Raw genomic sequence first — 16,422 nt, forward strand, 5'->3', positions numbered from 1 at the left:
CAAGTTAATGACATATATTAAGTTTTGTATTTTGTGGGTCCTTCTCATCTTCAGTACATTACATATGCATTACCGCTGATTCTGCGCAGTACTCATGAAGACCCTTGGACGTATTTATCTTATACTATTATATATTTTACGGAAAAAGTGGAGACGTTTTTTACTATAAAAAAACTCACTGATGGTGGTGAGTGGCGGCATCGATTGATGGAGTTTCACCGGCGTTCAATTTTAGAATCGCGATATCGAGATTGATCGTTCGAATACATATTGTATATTTCATAAATATCCACATTAATTAACACAGTATTTTGCCGAATCTCCTGCGAATATCTCAGCCCTAGAGCATAGTAAGCTATATCAAATCAACAATAAAATATTTATATTTTGGTAATATGGTAAGACAACAGTTTTCTCCAAATATTTTTCTTTTGCGTCTAAATTTTGCGTTAAAATTCTTTCTTGTTCTTCTTATCCATGGATTTCGTATCACAAGTATAACTAGCTACAAGCCGTAGGTATATACTAATAATTATGATTATTTTAATTGAGATTATTTGTTGATCCACTCAAGTTCCTAGTAATAAGAAATTATTAGTTGAGTGGTCTTTTGCTAATATTGGAATATATAGAGCCCGAAAAGAAAAAAAGATATGAATAAATAATGTTTGATAGTGCAGATAAATACGTAAACAATGAATGATTGTGTCTTTCTGAAATCTCCGTATTACAAGTTCATGAAAATCCAACAGTCGTGGAAAAACATTACGATAGTAAGAGAATAAAAATAATGAAATAATAATTATAGAGGGTGGTATGATCGATTCAGTTGATAAGATATTTTGACCAATCAAGTATTCCAAATCCCGCAGGTGCAAATAAGCACAAACGATATCGAGTGCAAAGATATTATTAGTTAATTAATATATGATCCAGTTGAGAAGATACTTTGTCCAAAAAGGAAAGAAAAGCTGAATAAAAAGATCATCTAATGAAGCAACATGAGGAGATTGATTGATCCGAATGAGTATAAATATGATCGATCCCTAGCTACTAAAGTCAGCAAAACACACAAACATATCATATATATATATAGTACAGAGAGGAAAAAGGGAAAGCGGCAATATTGATCATCGTGCACATAATGGGGGGGTTCAATAGTAAAGGTTGTCCTTGTGGTAACTCTTCTAACTGTGGCTTATTCATCGTCTTTTACTAGCGCAAGAAAGCTTCTGGGCTTGGATGGAGAGAGTACTGAAGCTGTTTTAGAACACGATATTGTGGATGAGAATGATCCCGAAGGAGATACAGGCAGTTCAAAATGTCGGTGAAGTCTCCGGGGATATCATCGACACTGTTTTTGGGGCTTCCGATTAATATTATTATTATTTCATTTCATCAATCCATTATGCTTCGCTTCTTGCTCTGTATTCATTTGATGTCTGTTTAAGTGTGTATCGCCAACTCCTCATGTATTTGTCTATATTTATATTATATTATTGCAATAATGTCGGTTTTTTTTTTATCAATAATAATGGCGGTTTCTTTTCATGCATTGTAATTTTATAGAGTCATTCTCATTTCATAACTGAACTGAACCATATATCCGTGGGTTTATTATACGAGCATTTTGGAACAATAGAGCGGCTAATGCAAACACTGAATATGAATGAGATTGTATATGTATTGTATTGACCCTCCGTCTTACAAATCCATGCAAGTCCCACAGTTGTGTGCAAGCACAATTAATTATGAAGGGGATTAATTAGTAAAGAATTTGTTGCAAGTTGCAACTAGTCGATCTTAACTTTTTCAATTTTCTAGTAAAAGTTTCATTTTATTAAGAAATTTTTTATTAAGAAAATAGTTCACCACGCCCGCAATAAATTAATTAACATAATTTATTCTTTTAGTTAATTTAATTTACTCTTTACTTAATTAATTTATTGCAGACCTGGTAGACTATTTTTTTTAATAAAATGAAATTTTGACTATTTTTTAAAAGCAGAGTGGACTATTGAACTACTGACATAATTGCTCCTTAATTAGTTGATAATATATTTTACTTATATTTGAGTCCAAAAAAAAAAGTAGGAGTCTTATTGTTCTCAATGAGTATATAAACATACCCAAGTGAAATGTAAAAAAAAAGTAGGAGTCTTATTGTTCTCAATGAGTATATAAACATACCCAAGTGAAATGTAAAAAAAAAGTAGGAGTCTTATTGTTCTCAATGAGTATATAAATACACATCCATCGATTCCAAATAAGTGTGCAAAAAACACAGATAAATATTTAGTATTGGGAGGAAAAAGGGAAAGCAGTAATATTGATCGAGCATACAAAATGGGAGGTTCATTAAAGGTTGTCCTTGTGGTAACTCTTCTAACTGTGGCTTATCCGTCGTGTTTCACTAGCACAAGAGCTACGAGGAAGCTTCTGGGCTTGGGTGGAGAGAGTGGAGGTGTTTTAGAACACGGCGTGAAATATGTGGAAGCGCAGGTTCGAAAATCCCGTGCCTTGGATGAGGACGAGCCCAAGGGAGAGGACGGGAAAGATTATCCCAAAGACGAGGATGAGCCCAAAGACGAGGACGAGCCCAAGGGAGTGGACGGGAAAGATGATCCCAAAGACGAGGATGAGTCCAAAGACGAGGACAACAAAGATGAGCCCAAAGACGAGGACGAGCCCAAGGGAGTGGACGGGAAAGATGATCTCAAAGACGAGGATGAGTCCAAAGACGAGGACAACAAAGATGAGCCCAAAGACGAGGACGAGCCCAAGGGAGAAGACGGGAAAGACGATCCCAAAGACGAGGAAGAGTCCAAAGACGAGGACAACAAAGATGATCCCAAGGGAGAGGAGGGGAATTAACCCGGGTATTTCTATTCATATTTAACACTATCATCATTTCATCCACGTTTCTTAGCTTCTTGTAAAAAATTTGATGTCTCTTTCATTTTTATGCGTGTTTGTGTATATATATCCCCTTCACCTATTTGTGTATATCAATAAAGGTTATTTCCTCCCGTCATTATATATCATGTACTCATTATGCATCTCAACAATTTCTTCAATTTTTTTTTTAATAAAAGAGAAAATCTAGGATCAAGAAAAAATCACTATCAAAAGACCGAATTTCACAATGTTGTGCCACAGAATTTCTGTTTCAGATCAGCTCAATTATCGATTAAACGGTTTTTCTATTAATTTTTGTACAATGTTAACGCAAACAGAAATGATTTTCAACATCGCAATCAGCGGATCAGCAGAGGCAAAGTTGTACTGGGACCCACAATTCTGTGCACTGGGGACCACACATTTTGCCGACATTTTTGTCTACGCTGATGCGTTGTTCCGCTGTTAGATATCACTTCTCTAACACAAATATACTTCAGCATGTTATGTGAAGAAATCCACATTTTTGTGTGAAATAAATTATCAGTGAACTCGATTTTCTTTATTTTAAAGTAACACGACTCATATCTTGAACAATGTTACATAATCCAAGAAACAAGGCAATAAAATGCTCTTTTATTAATGGTTCAACCAAAGCTGTACACAGAAACCTGACTGAAGCTTTTTCGCTGTTTTCCTTTTCTTTTATGTCCTTTGAGAGGTCGGCATCGCTAGGCTAACACCTGCGCCACCGGGCAGGTCCTTCCATTGCTGAGTCACAGTTTTGATCTGTGTATAGAAGTTCACTCCTGCTTTGCCTGTGCAAGGAAGATAAAAATATATTACACAAGCCTTTATATCCTTAATATAATGCAACAATTATAAAAAGAAATTCTTTTTCACCGTAGAAATTAAGGTCTCCTGCAAAAGAAGCCTTGGAGCCGGTGAACGAGAAAAACGGCAACGGAACTGGAATCGGAACGTTGATGCCGACCTGAGATGACATTCAGATATGAGCCAACTTGTGATTAATATATATATATATATATATATATATATATATATATATATATATATATATATATATATATATATGTGTGTGTGTGCGCGCGCGCACGCATTTGAGAGCGAGATTAATTTACCTGCCCAGCCTCGATCTCGGTCTGAAATTTCCTTGCAGCGATACCGGATGTTGTGAATATTGAAGCACCATTTCCGTATCTAATACCCAAGTGTAACACCAATGTAAAGTAAGAGATATAGTTTTAGTATATGACTGGGGATTCAGAGGCAGAGAAGATAAGAACAAAGTACTTGTTTTTGTTAACAATGTTTATGGCCTCGTCTAAGCTCTCAGCCTGATAGACAACAAACAACGGGCGAACATTTTTTAATATTTGATGCATATCTTCTATACAAGTATTGGAGCGTAAATGGACTAGCTAACAGACCTGTAAGCAGAGAAGAACTGGTCCGAAAATCTCCTCCTGGACGAAGAACATGTAGATAACGGTTAAAAAAAAAAAAAAAAAAAAAAAAAAAAAAAACTGCAAATAACCATTTATTGTGGAAAATCGAAGAGCACACCTTATAACATTCCATGTCTGGTCTGACATTTGATAAGATGGTGGGACCAATAAAATTTCCCTGCTCATATCCCGGGACCTATTTGGCAATGACAATTCACAGAAACTTCCAGTGTAAAGACCAAAGAAAAATAAATTAATAAAGAAAAAAAAAGGGTATTAAAGGTTCATTGTAAAAGATAGAATAAAAAACACAGTAACCAAATGCACTCACTAGAAACAAAATGTAGAGTTCAAATTTCAATCACAATACTCATTATGCAAACGCTCAAGTTCAAAGTGAACAAATCTAGAGTTCAACTTCATAGATTTTATGCAAGAAGCTATGCTGCAACAAAATTCAGGCAATGACCAAGCAATACAAAAGTGCAAAAGGCTGGTCAATGTTCTCGAGGCTATGACCAATTTAAACCCCATGGCATTCTTCTTCATCAGTGGTGCTAAACATAGATAACGAAAGAGACGTACGACAATATCTCTTCCATCGAGTGTTAATCTAGCACCACTATCAACGCCGCTTTGAATCAATTTGCATATCCGTTCCTTCGCCTGCGAGTGCAAGAATTTGAGTACCGATTGGAAAATCTCAAGAAGCTTCAAGGGTGAGTAAGTGGGTCTAGTTTGTGCAAATAAAAAAAGCTCTCAAATTAATGCTGGTGGAATAAATTCATTTCACTTACCTGCTTGCTAATTACTGGACCTAAATCAGCATCTGGTTCAGTTCCTGCATTTACTTTGAGAGCTTTGGCACGCTCCACTAGTTTGTCCTCCCTTCGATAAGTAAAACATTCATATGCCCATTATATGACAACAAAAACCCAAAAAATATGGAAATATTCTGGTGATTAATATTTCCCTAATTCCTCAAGCTTTAACCTGCCAAAATGGGTATTTGGTCGTAACTATTTCTACAATAGCAGGAAGGAGTATGGCAAAGACCTCTGAAATTTGAGGTCCATGCTTTAATAAAGTTTTAATCGTTAATTCCCTTACTAACAGAATTAAAATAACAACTTCTCATGGATTCCAAGTCAGATAATAGGATTCAAGTTGTTGATAATTTGATCGAAATTCGGGCAGAAGTGACTATTTATTCATGAACAATCCAGTTTGAGAGTTAGGCCTGATCTCTCCTTAATCTACTCTCTATATTACTTCTGATAAATTAAAGCTGAGAAACCAAAAATCTGACGGCTAACCCTTATTAATAACATAACCTAGGTAATTAGTCAAAAGACTAAACTGCCCTTAATTAAGATATAGACTAAACCTCTTCCTGCTTTCCACCCTTCCGACTTTAATGTAATAATAGGTCTAACATGAGCACTTGAATTAAGTTTACACAGAAAAAATATAGAACGATAGAATTCGCAGTACCATGGCTTGGAATCTCCAACGAACACAACCGTGCTGAGTGCCATGCACCTCTGTCCTGCGGCCCCAAATCCAGCGGCGACAAGGGCATTTAAGGTAGCATCCACGCTTGCATCAGGGAGTACAATCGCGTGATTTTTGGCTCCCATATTGGACTGAAACAATAGAGAACGGATTTTATTTTAGTTTCAGTTCAAGTGACACATGAATATGTTAGGATCTAAAGAGCATAGTAATTCAATAATTAGTAGATAATTATGGGTTGAATATGGAATAGTTAGAAGTTGTATTGGTCTATGAAAAGGAAGATTATAGTAAATATGGAAACTATCGGTGTATTCCGTTTATCCTGTTTTCTATTTATAAAAATGAACGAGCTTCGTAACAGAACATTTACGAAAAATAAATTAAAAGAATACATTGTAAACTGAATTAGCAAAGTGGAAGAGGTACCTGGACACGCTTCCCCTTAGCCGCTCCCCTTGAATATATATGCATCCCAGCCTTCGATGGCAAATTTATAACAAAGATGAGGAAAAGCGAGAGGGAGAGAGAATCAATAATGTGTTGCTGGTAAGAGCATCTTTTTTTTTTCCTAGGATTAAGATTTGAATGGACACTACTTACAGTGTTAGACCCAACAAATGAGATAGCTTTGATATCTTCGTCATCACAGATTGCATTAACAACATCCTGCAATGGAAATAAACATTTAGGCTTCCAATTTGTCAATGATACAACTAGTAATTTCAGATAGAGCAAAAAAAATAACTTATGAATTGCTCTTGAGGAATCACAAAAAAAAAGGTGTGCGAACAAATAATACGAGGTTCTAATATGGAATATGTATAGATTACAAGATGTATACATATATAAAGGACTACTAAAAGACAATATATGACAGAAGGTGAGAGAAAAGCAGATGAATAACTACATACATTTGTGCCATGAACAATATTTAAAACACCCTTGGGTAAACCCGCTTCCATTGCTAACTCAGCAAGCATGATTGAAGCTCCTGATAAGTAACACGAAAAGAAAACAAATCAGTTTTACGGCAGAACTTATAATTTTATAGTAGTACTAATATTTTACATTGGTCATGTCATATTAGGCCTTGTATCACCTGGGTCTTTTTCTGATGGCTTCAAAACATATGTGTTTCCACATGTAACTGCAACCGGGAACATCTGTAGTAAGATCAATGAAACAAACATTCAGATTTCACTATCCTTTTTTTGGGGGGTGCCGTGTGAGAACACTACAGCTGCTACTACTACAAACATAACAGAGAAAACATCTTTAAGTGAACAAGCAATTTTACTTGTAACCATTTTCGCAAGTAAACGAGAGAAAAAAAATGATCCAATGTCAAGGGATAAGTACTTGTGAGACTCACCCATAATGGAATCATTGCGGGGAAGTTAAAAGGACAAATCCCGGCACAAACACCGAGAGGCTCTCTGAGGCTGTACGTGTCAATACCATTGGATACATTGGAGACATACTCTCCCATCTGCAAAGTTGCCATACCACAAGCATGTTCCACCACCTCTACAATAATGATAAACACTTATGACTAACGTTAACCACAATTTATTTGTCGATAATCCAATATACTTGAAATGCCCAAGTAAATCGGACGAACCAAGCCCGCGAAAAACATCTCCTTGTGCGTCCTTCAGAGTCTTTCCCTGTTCGGTTGTGATGTTCAGAGCAAGTTTGTCCTGAACCAAAATTGTACAACGATCTCTCGGTTACTCAACCCAGTGTCAACGAGGACTTAGAACAAATACAGAGAGCTGAGATTGGGCAATGGCTTATTCATGGCAATCTAAATTGTTTTCTTAATAAGCAATCACAATGCACAATACTAACCATGTCTCTACGAATAAGCTCTTGAAGTTTAAACATAATCCGTTGACGGGTCGTGATGGGTGTGTTACGCCACAGTGGAAATGCCTGCTTTGCCGCAGAAACCGCAGCTCTAAACTCTTCATTTGTAGTCAACGGAACTTGGGAAACAACTTCTTGCGTCGCCTGTATTAGAAAATGATTACATTATTTTTCATCTTAATTTATAAAATAAAATAAAAAAAACACACCATAGAGAGTTTAAAGAATCTTATGAACTCACGGGATTTACAACGTCGATATATGAAGATGACTGCGAACCGACAAAAGCGCCTCCAATCAGATTCGGAACCCTCTACCAAAAATAAAAAAACTCCAAAATTAATAAATTATTAAACAAATCACATCGATTGAGTCGTTGGCACAGACTTTCCTGATTAACATTTCGATACCCATTCATTCAAGTTTTAAACGAATTGGCTTCAAGTTCCTATGATTTTTAAGTTGAGTTTCCAAATAGAATATGCAAACCAGACCAATATCTCAGTGCGAAACTCGCATACTATTCCACTGAAGAACGCGATCGATTCCCCGGGAAATAAACATAGAGATTACCGGAGGACTAGACTTCTTTTTTGACGGCTCGGCAGCGGTGGAAAATCCAGAGCTTCTCATAGCGAATATCTGAGGCCTCAGAGCCTTCAAATTCCTCGCTGCAAATACTATCACGCACAAAAAAAAAAAAAAAAAAACAACACACGATCAAATTCGGACCGTAAAAACCACCTTTCGAATATAGATATGAGAGATTTAAACTCTTTTTTTTTCCTTCATGTAAATTAAAGCTCAAACCTCGATGAACTTGAGACATTGGATTTCGATGATTTGGATGATAGTTTGAGCGTGACTGAGCTCAGCGTCAGCGAGTATGTCTAAATAAGTCGAATGATCTTTCTGCGTATCAGAAGTGACTTGATAAGAAATACTAACCGTTGGATTGGTTATCAAAGATGAATCTGACGGTGCCGATTAAAGAGTGGGATTTTAATATAAAAGATTATCGTACAGCTAAGATTAATAGAAATATTTTGGATTAACGCAAAGACACGTAAAGATCCAGTCATCTTACAACCCAAAAATTAAATTAAAGAAATTTAATTCATAGAAAAGTGTGACGAGAATTTAAATACATAGTAGTAGTAGTAGTAGTTACCCAAATAATTCCAAAAGTTTATACTTCATACTAATATATTATTTTCATGATTTCGTCCTCTAATTTTTTAGTGTTTCGATTTCCGTCTGTTAGTGTTAATGTGATTGGTTGTCATGTTTGGTAATGCTTTGTATATAGGAACATAGGCAACTTATTTAAAATGAATAACTTGAACGCATGCAAGATTTTAATTTCGACGAAATTTGTTGAAATTTAGTGGGGAAATCACTGCCGGGGTCAGAGGCCATCGAAACGCATGTTTTACGTTTTGTCGTCTTTTTCGGCGATTTCCATCTTTTTTTTTTGTCGTTTGAGATATTTTGTCATTTTTTGTTGTGATGTCGTTTTTCATCAATTTTTTTTGTCGTTTTTCGTTGTAATGTCATTTTTCTTTGTCGTCGTTTTTCTTCATTTTCCCTTTTTATCGTTTTTTGTTGTGATGTCATATTTCTTAATATTATTTCCTATATTTTTGTCCTTTTTGTCGTTTTCTATTGTGATGTCATCGTTTCCCTTTTGAGGAAATATGTCGTTTTTTCGATTTTCCACTGTTTCTCTTTTTTTGTCGTTTTTCATTGTGATGTTGTTTTTCCTTCGTTGTCGTTTTCCGGTTTTGTCGTTTTTGACAAAAAATTGTCGTTTTTCTTAATATCCGAAGCAAAGCGTTACACTGATCAGGAATCAAATTGGAGTCGAGCAACTTATTAAACAAGCATCTAACCACCAAGCAAAGTCACGAACTTGAGAGAGTGATATGTGTGCTCTGTTTTATGTCGTTTCCTGGTTATGTCGGTTGTTTTCTTACTGTTTCATCAGCAGAGCTTTCCATAAACTCAATACTACAGAGATTTATTTTTTCTCTTGTTATCTTTCTCTCAAACTTCTCATTCAGAAAACCCAAAACTCTGAATTCCAACAACTGTGTGTAAGTACTTAAAAAAAAAACATCTATATAAACGCATATTAATAAATATTTTCGGGAACTGTTATTCCGTATTCGGGTACTCATTTTCGGAGGGAAATAAGGGGTATCTTTTCTTCTGCTAAACGAATTAGTTTGCTATCATTTCCTTATTATAATAAAAAAGAATAATATGCATCCAAATTATTTTTAAAAGAAATATTACTATAATAAAACCCTGCACCTTGTAGCCCAAGATATACTTGGTGACCACGTCTATTTGACTTTATATATATCGACCCCAAAAAGCTCTTTAAACGTATCTTCCAAAAGCAACAGAAAGTCTTACTCTTAATATGAATATGAGGAAAGCGAAGCCATTTGGTGATCTACATCATCAACGGAGAGCACCTCAAAATAACGGTAACAAAGAAGGCTCACAATCATGGCCTAACCTCCCAAAACGCCTCATCAAACACATTTCCGACAACCCAAACACACTCAAAACCCTCAACTTCGGCGTCGCAACCAAGTCATGGAACTCAACAAACACCAAACACCACAACTCGTCAGCTCATCGCCGGGCCACGAAGACACAATCCCGCCACGTCATCGTCTCCGGCGACCCGACTCCGATCCGATCGCTCGAGTGCGACATAGAGTTTCGCAGCGAATATTGGACTTACTGGTACAAGAGGAACAGGGAATCATACAGGCAGGTCAATTATTGCCCTCTCGACCACCGCTTTGCCGGTTGTTCACACGGGTTCTTCTTCAAGAGAGGCTCTTCGGACCCGTCTAAGCTCTGTTATTTCGATCCGGTGGAGAAACAGGGACAGAGATCCCGAGAACTCCCGGATCATGACACCCCGGTCGCATGCGCTGCCTTTTCGGGGCGGCCTCTCCGATATGACTTTCGAAGGCCCGGTACGTGTGGTGATCGAGTTCTCATGGCCGCCACCGGGATTACTTCGCCGGCGTTCATTTATTTCCGGCCTAATGAGCAAGTCTTCTCGTTCGTCGAGCCGAAGAAGGTCAGCGGCGATGACATGAGCTTCACGAATCTGATCGGGTTCCGGGGAAAGTTCTACGCGTTGAGCTCTCAAGGGGCTCTCGCGGTGATCGATAGCGTCGGAGATAGTGACCGGTACGAGATCACGGCTCTCGGGAAAATTAGGGTTGTCCCTTCCGTCCCGTTCTGGGGATTTAAGGAGTGTCTCATCGAGTCCGATGGAGAGATTTTGCTCGTCTTTCTTTTATCCGGCGGAGCGAGTAATAATGGCGTGTTCGACTCCGTGGAGGTTTATCGGCTTCGATTTAAAGATCTTTCGTGGGTGAAGATGGAGAGTTTGGGAGAGAGGACGTTGTTTCTTGGGAATGACTGTTGCGTTTCGGTTTGCGCTGAGGAAGTCGGTTGCAGAAGAAACTGCGTGTATTTCATGCAGAGAGACAGTGATGCTTGGTTTGAATTTGACGTGGAATTCGGAAGAATTTCACGGCCATGGACTGATCGGGCAATTTCGAGCAGTGGAAACCCTCTGGAGTGGGACAAACCTATTGCGAGCACAGAAAATAACTGGTTCAATGTGATTGTGGGATATTATACAATTACAAGTTATGGAGCTTTTGTAATTGTATTGAAAAAAAACACTTATGAAACATAAACCCTACATATGTCTTAGATGCAAGTATCTTTTAAAGAGAAGAGTTTTATGTATCACTTCTCAACGTCTTAAAAATAAGCAAAACACACTGGCAGAGCCAAAATTTACATTACAGGGTAATCACTGAAAATTTATGTTTATTGGCGGAAGGTTTTAACTACGAAAATGATCACGCAGGAGTTTCGAATTACTCGGAAAAAAGAGGGGAAGATTAAGACTCTAATCGTTTGCAAAATTGGTTTTAAATCATATTTCCTAATCCATTCATAGGCAATGACGCGATTGAGAAAAACAACATATCTCTATGATATCCAAAAATCGGGAAGAAATGATCATGTTATAAAGAGTAAAACTTTAAAAGAAGGGATAAATATTTGTAGTTATACCCCTAATATTTACTTGTAGTTATATTACATAAATGGTAAATTTGGGATTAAATGAGAATACACTTTTTTTTATAAAGTGGGACATTATTGTGGGCATGCTTTAGGATTGCTTACCTTAATTTTTATTTTTATTTTTTTATTTTTTTTAAACTAGAGCTGGATGTAGATAGATAATATATTATATATATATATATATATATATATATATATATATATATATATTCTTTTAAGCAATTATTTTTAATTAAATTGGATTCGCTTCGCTCCCAGCTATAGATAGTTTTCAACTGAAAGGAAAAAAAAAAAGTAATAAATTTTTTAATGTTGCTAAAAATTGTTTTTTACAAAACAAATATAAGTTAGCTTAGCGATATTCATATATCATATATGTTACTTGATTAATTTGACTGACATCATAGACCTATGAGATTTGAAAGACACCAGCGGCCAGCTCTGTGGTACAAATTAATCGCACACATTGTTTGACTTTGAAAGTCGCTGATTCCGGCCAAAATAGCTGACTATTTATGTGATATATACGAAATCATTAAATTAAACTATATACAACTTCAGCGTGTCTAGTAAGTGGACAACTTACATTATTAAATACAACGAATATCCTCAATGATTCAGACGTACGTACCTTTTCATATAATATGTACTCCAGCAAAAAGTTAAAATAAAACAAAAAAGTATTGGCCAAACCATTACCATCATGTGATTTAAGTGGTGGTACTTTCGCTCGGAGATTTATTTTTTCATGCACAAACAAGCTCATTAGTTACAGTTCATGATAAGACTTTTTTTCAAAGAAAATAAAATTGTCAACGATCTATCTTGCTACGTCGGTAAATTGACTAGCCTCGCTGCTTGAATTAGAAGACTTGGTCCCACTGGTGGTTGTTGTAGTAGTAGTGGCAGAGCTTTTATTTCCATGGCCGAACTTCCACGCCGGCGACGAATAAGCCGGGAAAATCGGCACCGGCGCTTGAAAATCGAGGACGTGGCTCGCCTCCTTCATCGAGGGCCTGAGACCCCAGTCCGGGTGTGAACACCACAACCCAACGAGCAAAAGCCTGACCATCTGTTCCGAATCGAACCGCCCTAATAGCCTCGGATCGGCCGAGTCCAAGATCCGATCGGCCTCACGAAGCTCCCAAACCCACTCGACCAAGCCGTGCTCGTCCTCGATCGCTCTCTTCCCACACGCGATCTCTAAAGCCACGACCCCGAAGCCGTACACGTCGGATTCACGGCTGGCACGCCCAGTCATCACGCACTCGGGGGCTAAGTACCCGAGCGTCCCGGCCAGGACCGTGGTTTGAGCGCCTTTCCCGTGCTCGACCAGCCTGGCAAGCCCGAAATCCCCGAGCTTAGCGTTGAGCTCCGAGTCCAACAACACGTTGCTCGGCTTCACGTCGCGGTGCAAAACGCACTTTTCGCACTCCTCGTGCAAGTAGCGAAGAGCCGAGGCTAAGCCCTTTGCCACGTTGTACCTTGCGTCCCAAGGCAACGGGGTCTCTGAGTTGTCGAACGGGAAGAGCCGAGAGTCGAGGCTATCGTTGGGCATGAAGTCGTAGACGAGGAGGAGATCGGTTTTCACGTGGCAATACCCGATGAGTTGCACCAAGTTTTTGTGCCTTAGCCGGCTCACGATCTTCACCTCGGCCGCGTACTCTTTGATCCCTTGGGACGACCAACGCGACACTCTCTTGATTGCGACTAGAGAGTTCGAGCTCTTCAGAAAGCCTCGGTACACGTCGCCGAACCCTCCTTCCCCGAGCTTGTCTTGCTCTGAGAAATTGTTCGTCGCGGCGAGCAATTCATCGTACGAGAACCTCCGAGCCCCGGCGCTCTTTTCGAATTCTTCGTCCATGGACTCGTCGAAAACCGAATAATTCTCACCATAGTTGATAGAGTTTCTCCTCTTCTTCTTCGCCTTCTTCCACAAGACCACCAAGAGAGCCAAACCCACCACAGAGAAGATGAAAAGACCGCCGGCGATGCTCACCGCGATCGCTAGTTTCTCTCCGGAATTCGAGCGCTCCGAGGGTTGTACCGCGACAATCTCTACGACATCTAGGGTTGACTTGAATGACCAAGATCGGAGGATATGCGTAGAAGTGAACAGCCCATTCGCGGACGAGAAGCCGAAGCTAACCCATTCCGGCAAATACTCAGATAACCTAATTTCAAAGTAAAGACTCTGCTCAACTCGGACTTTCTCCAAGTAACCGGTGAACGTGACGCTCAAATTCCTAGTTCTAGCGACGTAACTCACCGTGGCGTTATACACGTGCATGGACTCGATATCGCACCCCCACGGCGTCGTCTTGTTGGAGACCAGCGAGTTCACGTTGACTCCGACGTGAGGGCGGCGATCCGGCGGGTCGAAATCGTTCGAAAAAGTGTCGAACTCGACGGCGACGAAAGGGTACGCGCTCTTGTTGAGCTCGTCGTGGCCGACGAGTCCGATTGCGCTTCCGTCGGTGACGGACGGCAAAAGAAACGGAGGCTGGGCGAGGAAGAAGGCGATCCCGTCTCCCGGGGCTCGGTCGGTGGAGTGGACGGAGAACGAGAACTCGGCCGTGAAGTCGGCTTCTTTGGATTCTCCGGTGGAGTTGTCCCACAGGCGGAGTTTGTCGGCGTACCGGACTCGGCCGATCTGGTCGGTTTTGTTGGCGGTGAGTCGGAGCTGGTTTGAGTCCAAGTACGTGGCGTTTCCTTCGGTGGTGAGTGATGGGTTTGGATGGATCATTGAAGGGAAATTGAATTCCAGTGGAGTTGAAGGATGGTTTAGAAGAAGGAACATGAGTGTCGCTATCAGACAGCGGAGTTCAGAGATTGCCATGGCATATGAGAGAGAGAGAGAGAGAGAGAGATGATTGGGTTGTTTAGATAAGTACAGTTTTTCAATGATATATATAGTTGTAGTAATAATTCTGATTAGGCAGCCTTTGCTTTTTCTAAAATTTGTTGACCAGGGAAAGTCTCATATTATTGTCAATTGCTAGTTTGAAGCAATTAAAAATTAAGATAACAAAAATAAATAAAGGTTTTATGGAAAAGTAACGCAATGCTCATTCACTTTTTAACAATAACAAATTAAGTTGGTATATTTGGTGGTCCTTACATATAAGAAATGATTATTTACAATAGCAGTCCTCGAATTTATAAACATTGCACGTTAACTATAAAGAAATATAATATTGATCAAATTATATATTAAAAGTAGTTACGTGCAGATTATGTATACTTTTAATACCCGAAAAAAAAATACTACCTGTAAATAAAAATAAATGCAATTATTACTTTTACAAAACATTTTAAAATTTTGAAATAACTTTTGCAAATAATCTTACTGCATTTCAGGACAAGAGGTGTCTTTGTGTTCTTTTGATAAAACTCATGCTAATATATTTTTTTTATCACCAAATAGAAAACACTAGGAAAAATATATCGCTATAAAAAAAAATTAAAGGTCCACTATTTCAATTTTTTATATATAAATTAAGGGGGGCGATTTTGTCTCCTATTTACAAATGATTTTAAGTACAAAATGAAAATGACAAATGAAAATGAAAAAAAAATACGAAAAATAGGGCCACTTGTTGCAAAAGTAGGATCAATATAATCCTCAATCTCGCTCATTAATCATTATCAAGGTTCGCTCTATTTTAGGGTAAGCCGGCTTACCGAAGGGGAAATAGATGAGTATTCAAACAAATTAAAAAGATAAATCAGTATTGGCAGGAAATCATTTACCGTAGAGGAAACCGACAAAAAAATATAAGAAACTGAATGGTATTCAGACAAATATTTTGCAAAAATAAACATATTTTTTATAGTGTAAACTTCATAGTTCATATAATGAATATATGATATCAATTCATCATCATAAATCATCATATTCATCATCATATTCAACTCAAGAACATTATTAATCATCATAAGCTTCATATTTATCTCAAGAACATCCACTCAAGAAATCATAATTATCATATACATCATCAAATCATCATCTACAATAATCCAAAAACTCATATTCGGATTAAAAATCAACATTTTAATTCGGATTAAACCTAAAAATACATAGAAAACCATACAAAACAACCAATAAACACATATTCATTGCTCAAACCCTTGAAATCATGGATTAAAGTAAAAAAAAAAAAAAAAAAAAAAAAAAAAAAAAAAAAAAAAAACTAATAAAAAAATGAAAAAAATACCAAAATTTTAGAAAATCTTGAACCTTACCTACCGAAAACCAAGGAAAGTTGACAAAAAAAGCCAGTGACGAACGAAAACCCTCGGAAAGCATCGGAAACCACCGGAAAGCACCGAGAAATTGGAACAAAAATGATAAATGTCGAATCAATACCGATCCTTTCGGGTAAGACGGTTTCCGACCTGTTTCCCTGAAAAGTAAATCCTTGATGCGCATTTAGATTTTTTTTTTAGCACATGGCTGCTCTATAATTATGTTATAATGATGTTGAACATAAAGAAATTCTAAAATACAAGTAGCTAAGCACTAAGTATTAAA

At 37.9% G+C, this 16,422-nt stretch overlaps 2 protein-coding genes and 1 pseudogene across 2 annotated transcripts; 1 reads left to right on the forward strand and 2 right to left on the reverse strand.

Moving 5' to 3' along the window:
* Window positions 1-3,174: 3,174 nt before the first annotated feature.
* On the reverse strand, window positions 3,175-8,678 carry ALDH6B2 (aldehyde dehydrogenase 6B2). The gene is made up of 19 exons (XM_089623049.1): window positions 8,565-8,678; window positions 8,328-8,434; window positions 7,996-8,067; window positions 7,737-7,898; window positions 7,507-7,585; window positions 7,258-7,412; window positions 6,985-7,048; window positions 6,797-6,876; window positions 6,486-6,551; window positions 6,312-6,362; window positions 5,862-6,013; window positions 5,165-5,255; window positions 4,953-5,033; window positions 4,486-4,563; window positions 4,350-4,385; window positions 4,213-4,256; window positions 4,041-4,119; window positions 3,802-3,892; window positions 3,175-3,716 (listed from the first exon to the last, which is right to left on the reverse strand). The coding sequence occupies exons 1-19, from the start codon at window positions 8,581-8,583 to the stop codon at window positions 3,604-3,606; spliced, it is 1,620 nt and encodes a 539-aa protein (XP_089479175.1). The 5' UTR covers window positions 8,584-8,678; the 3' UTR covers window positions 3,175-3,603.
* Window positions 8,679-10,188: 1,510 nt separating this feature from the next.
* On the forward strand, window positions 10,189-11,490 carry LOC149387186 (uncharacterized). The gene has a single exon (XM_089621726.1). It carries the CDS (start codon window positions 10,189-10,191, stop codon window positions 11,488-11,490), a length of 1,302 nt encoding a protein of 433 aa, XP_089477852.1.
* Window positions 11,491-12,241: 751 nt separating this feature from the next.
* On the reverse strand, window positions 12,242-14,742 carry LOC149387187 (L-type lectin-domain containing receptor kinase IX.1 pseudogene; annotated as a pseudogene).
* Window positions 14,743-16,422: the final 1,680 nt, after the last annotated feature.

This window comes from Urtica dioica, chromosome 8 (genome assembly GCF_054948205.1).
Source record: "Urtica dioica subsp. dioica isolate 48M chromosome 8, U.dioica_male_clone48M_v1_H2, whole genome shotgun sequence".
NCBI lineage: Eukaryota > Viridiplantae > Streptophyta > Magnoliopsida > Rosales > Urticaceae > Urtica > Urtica dioica.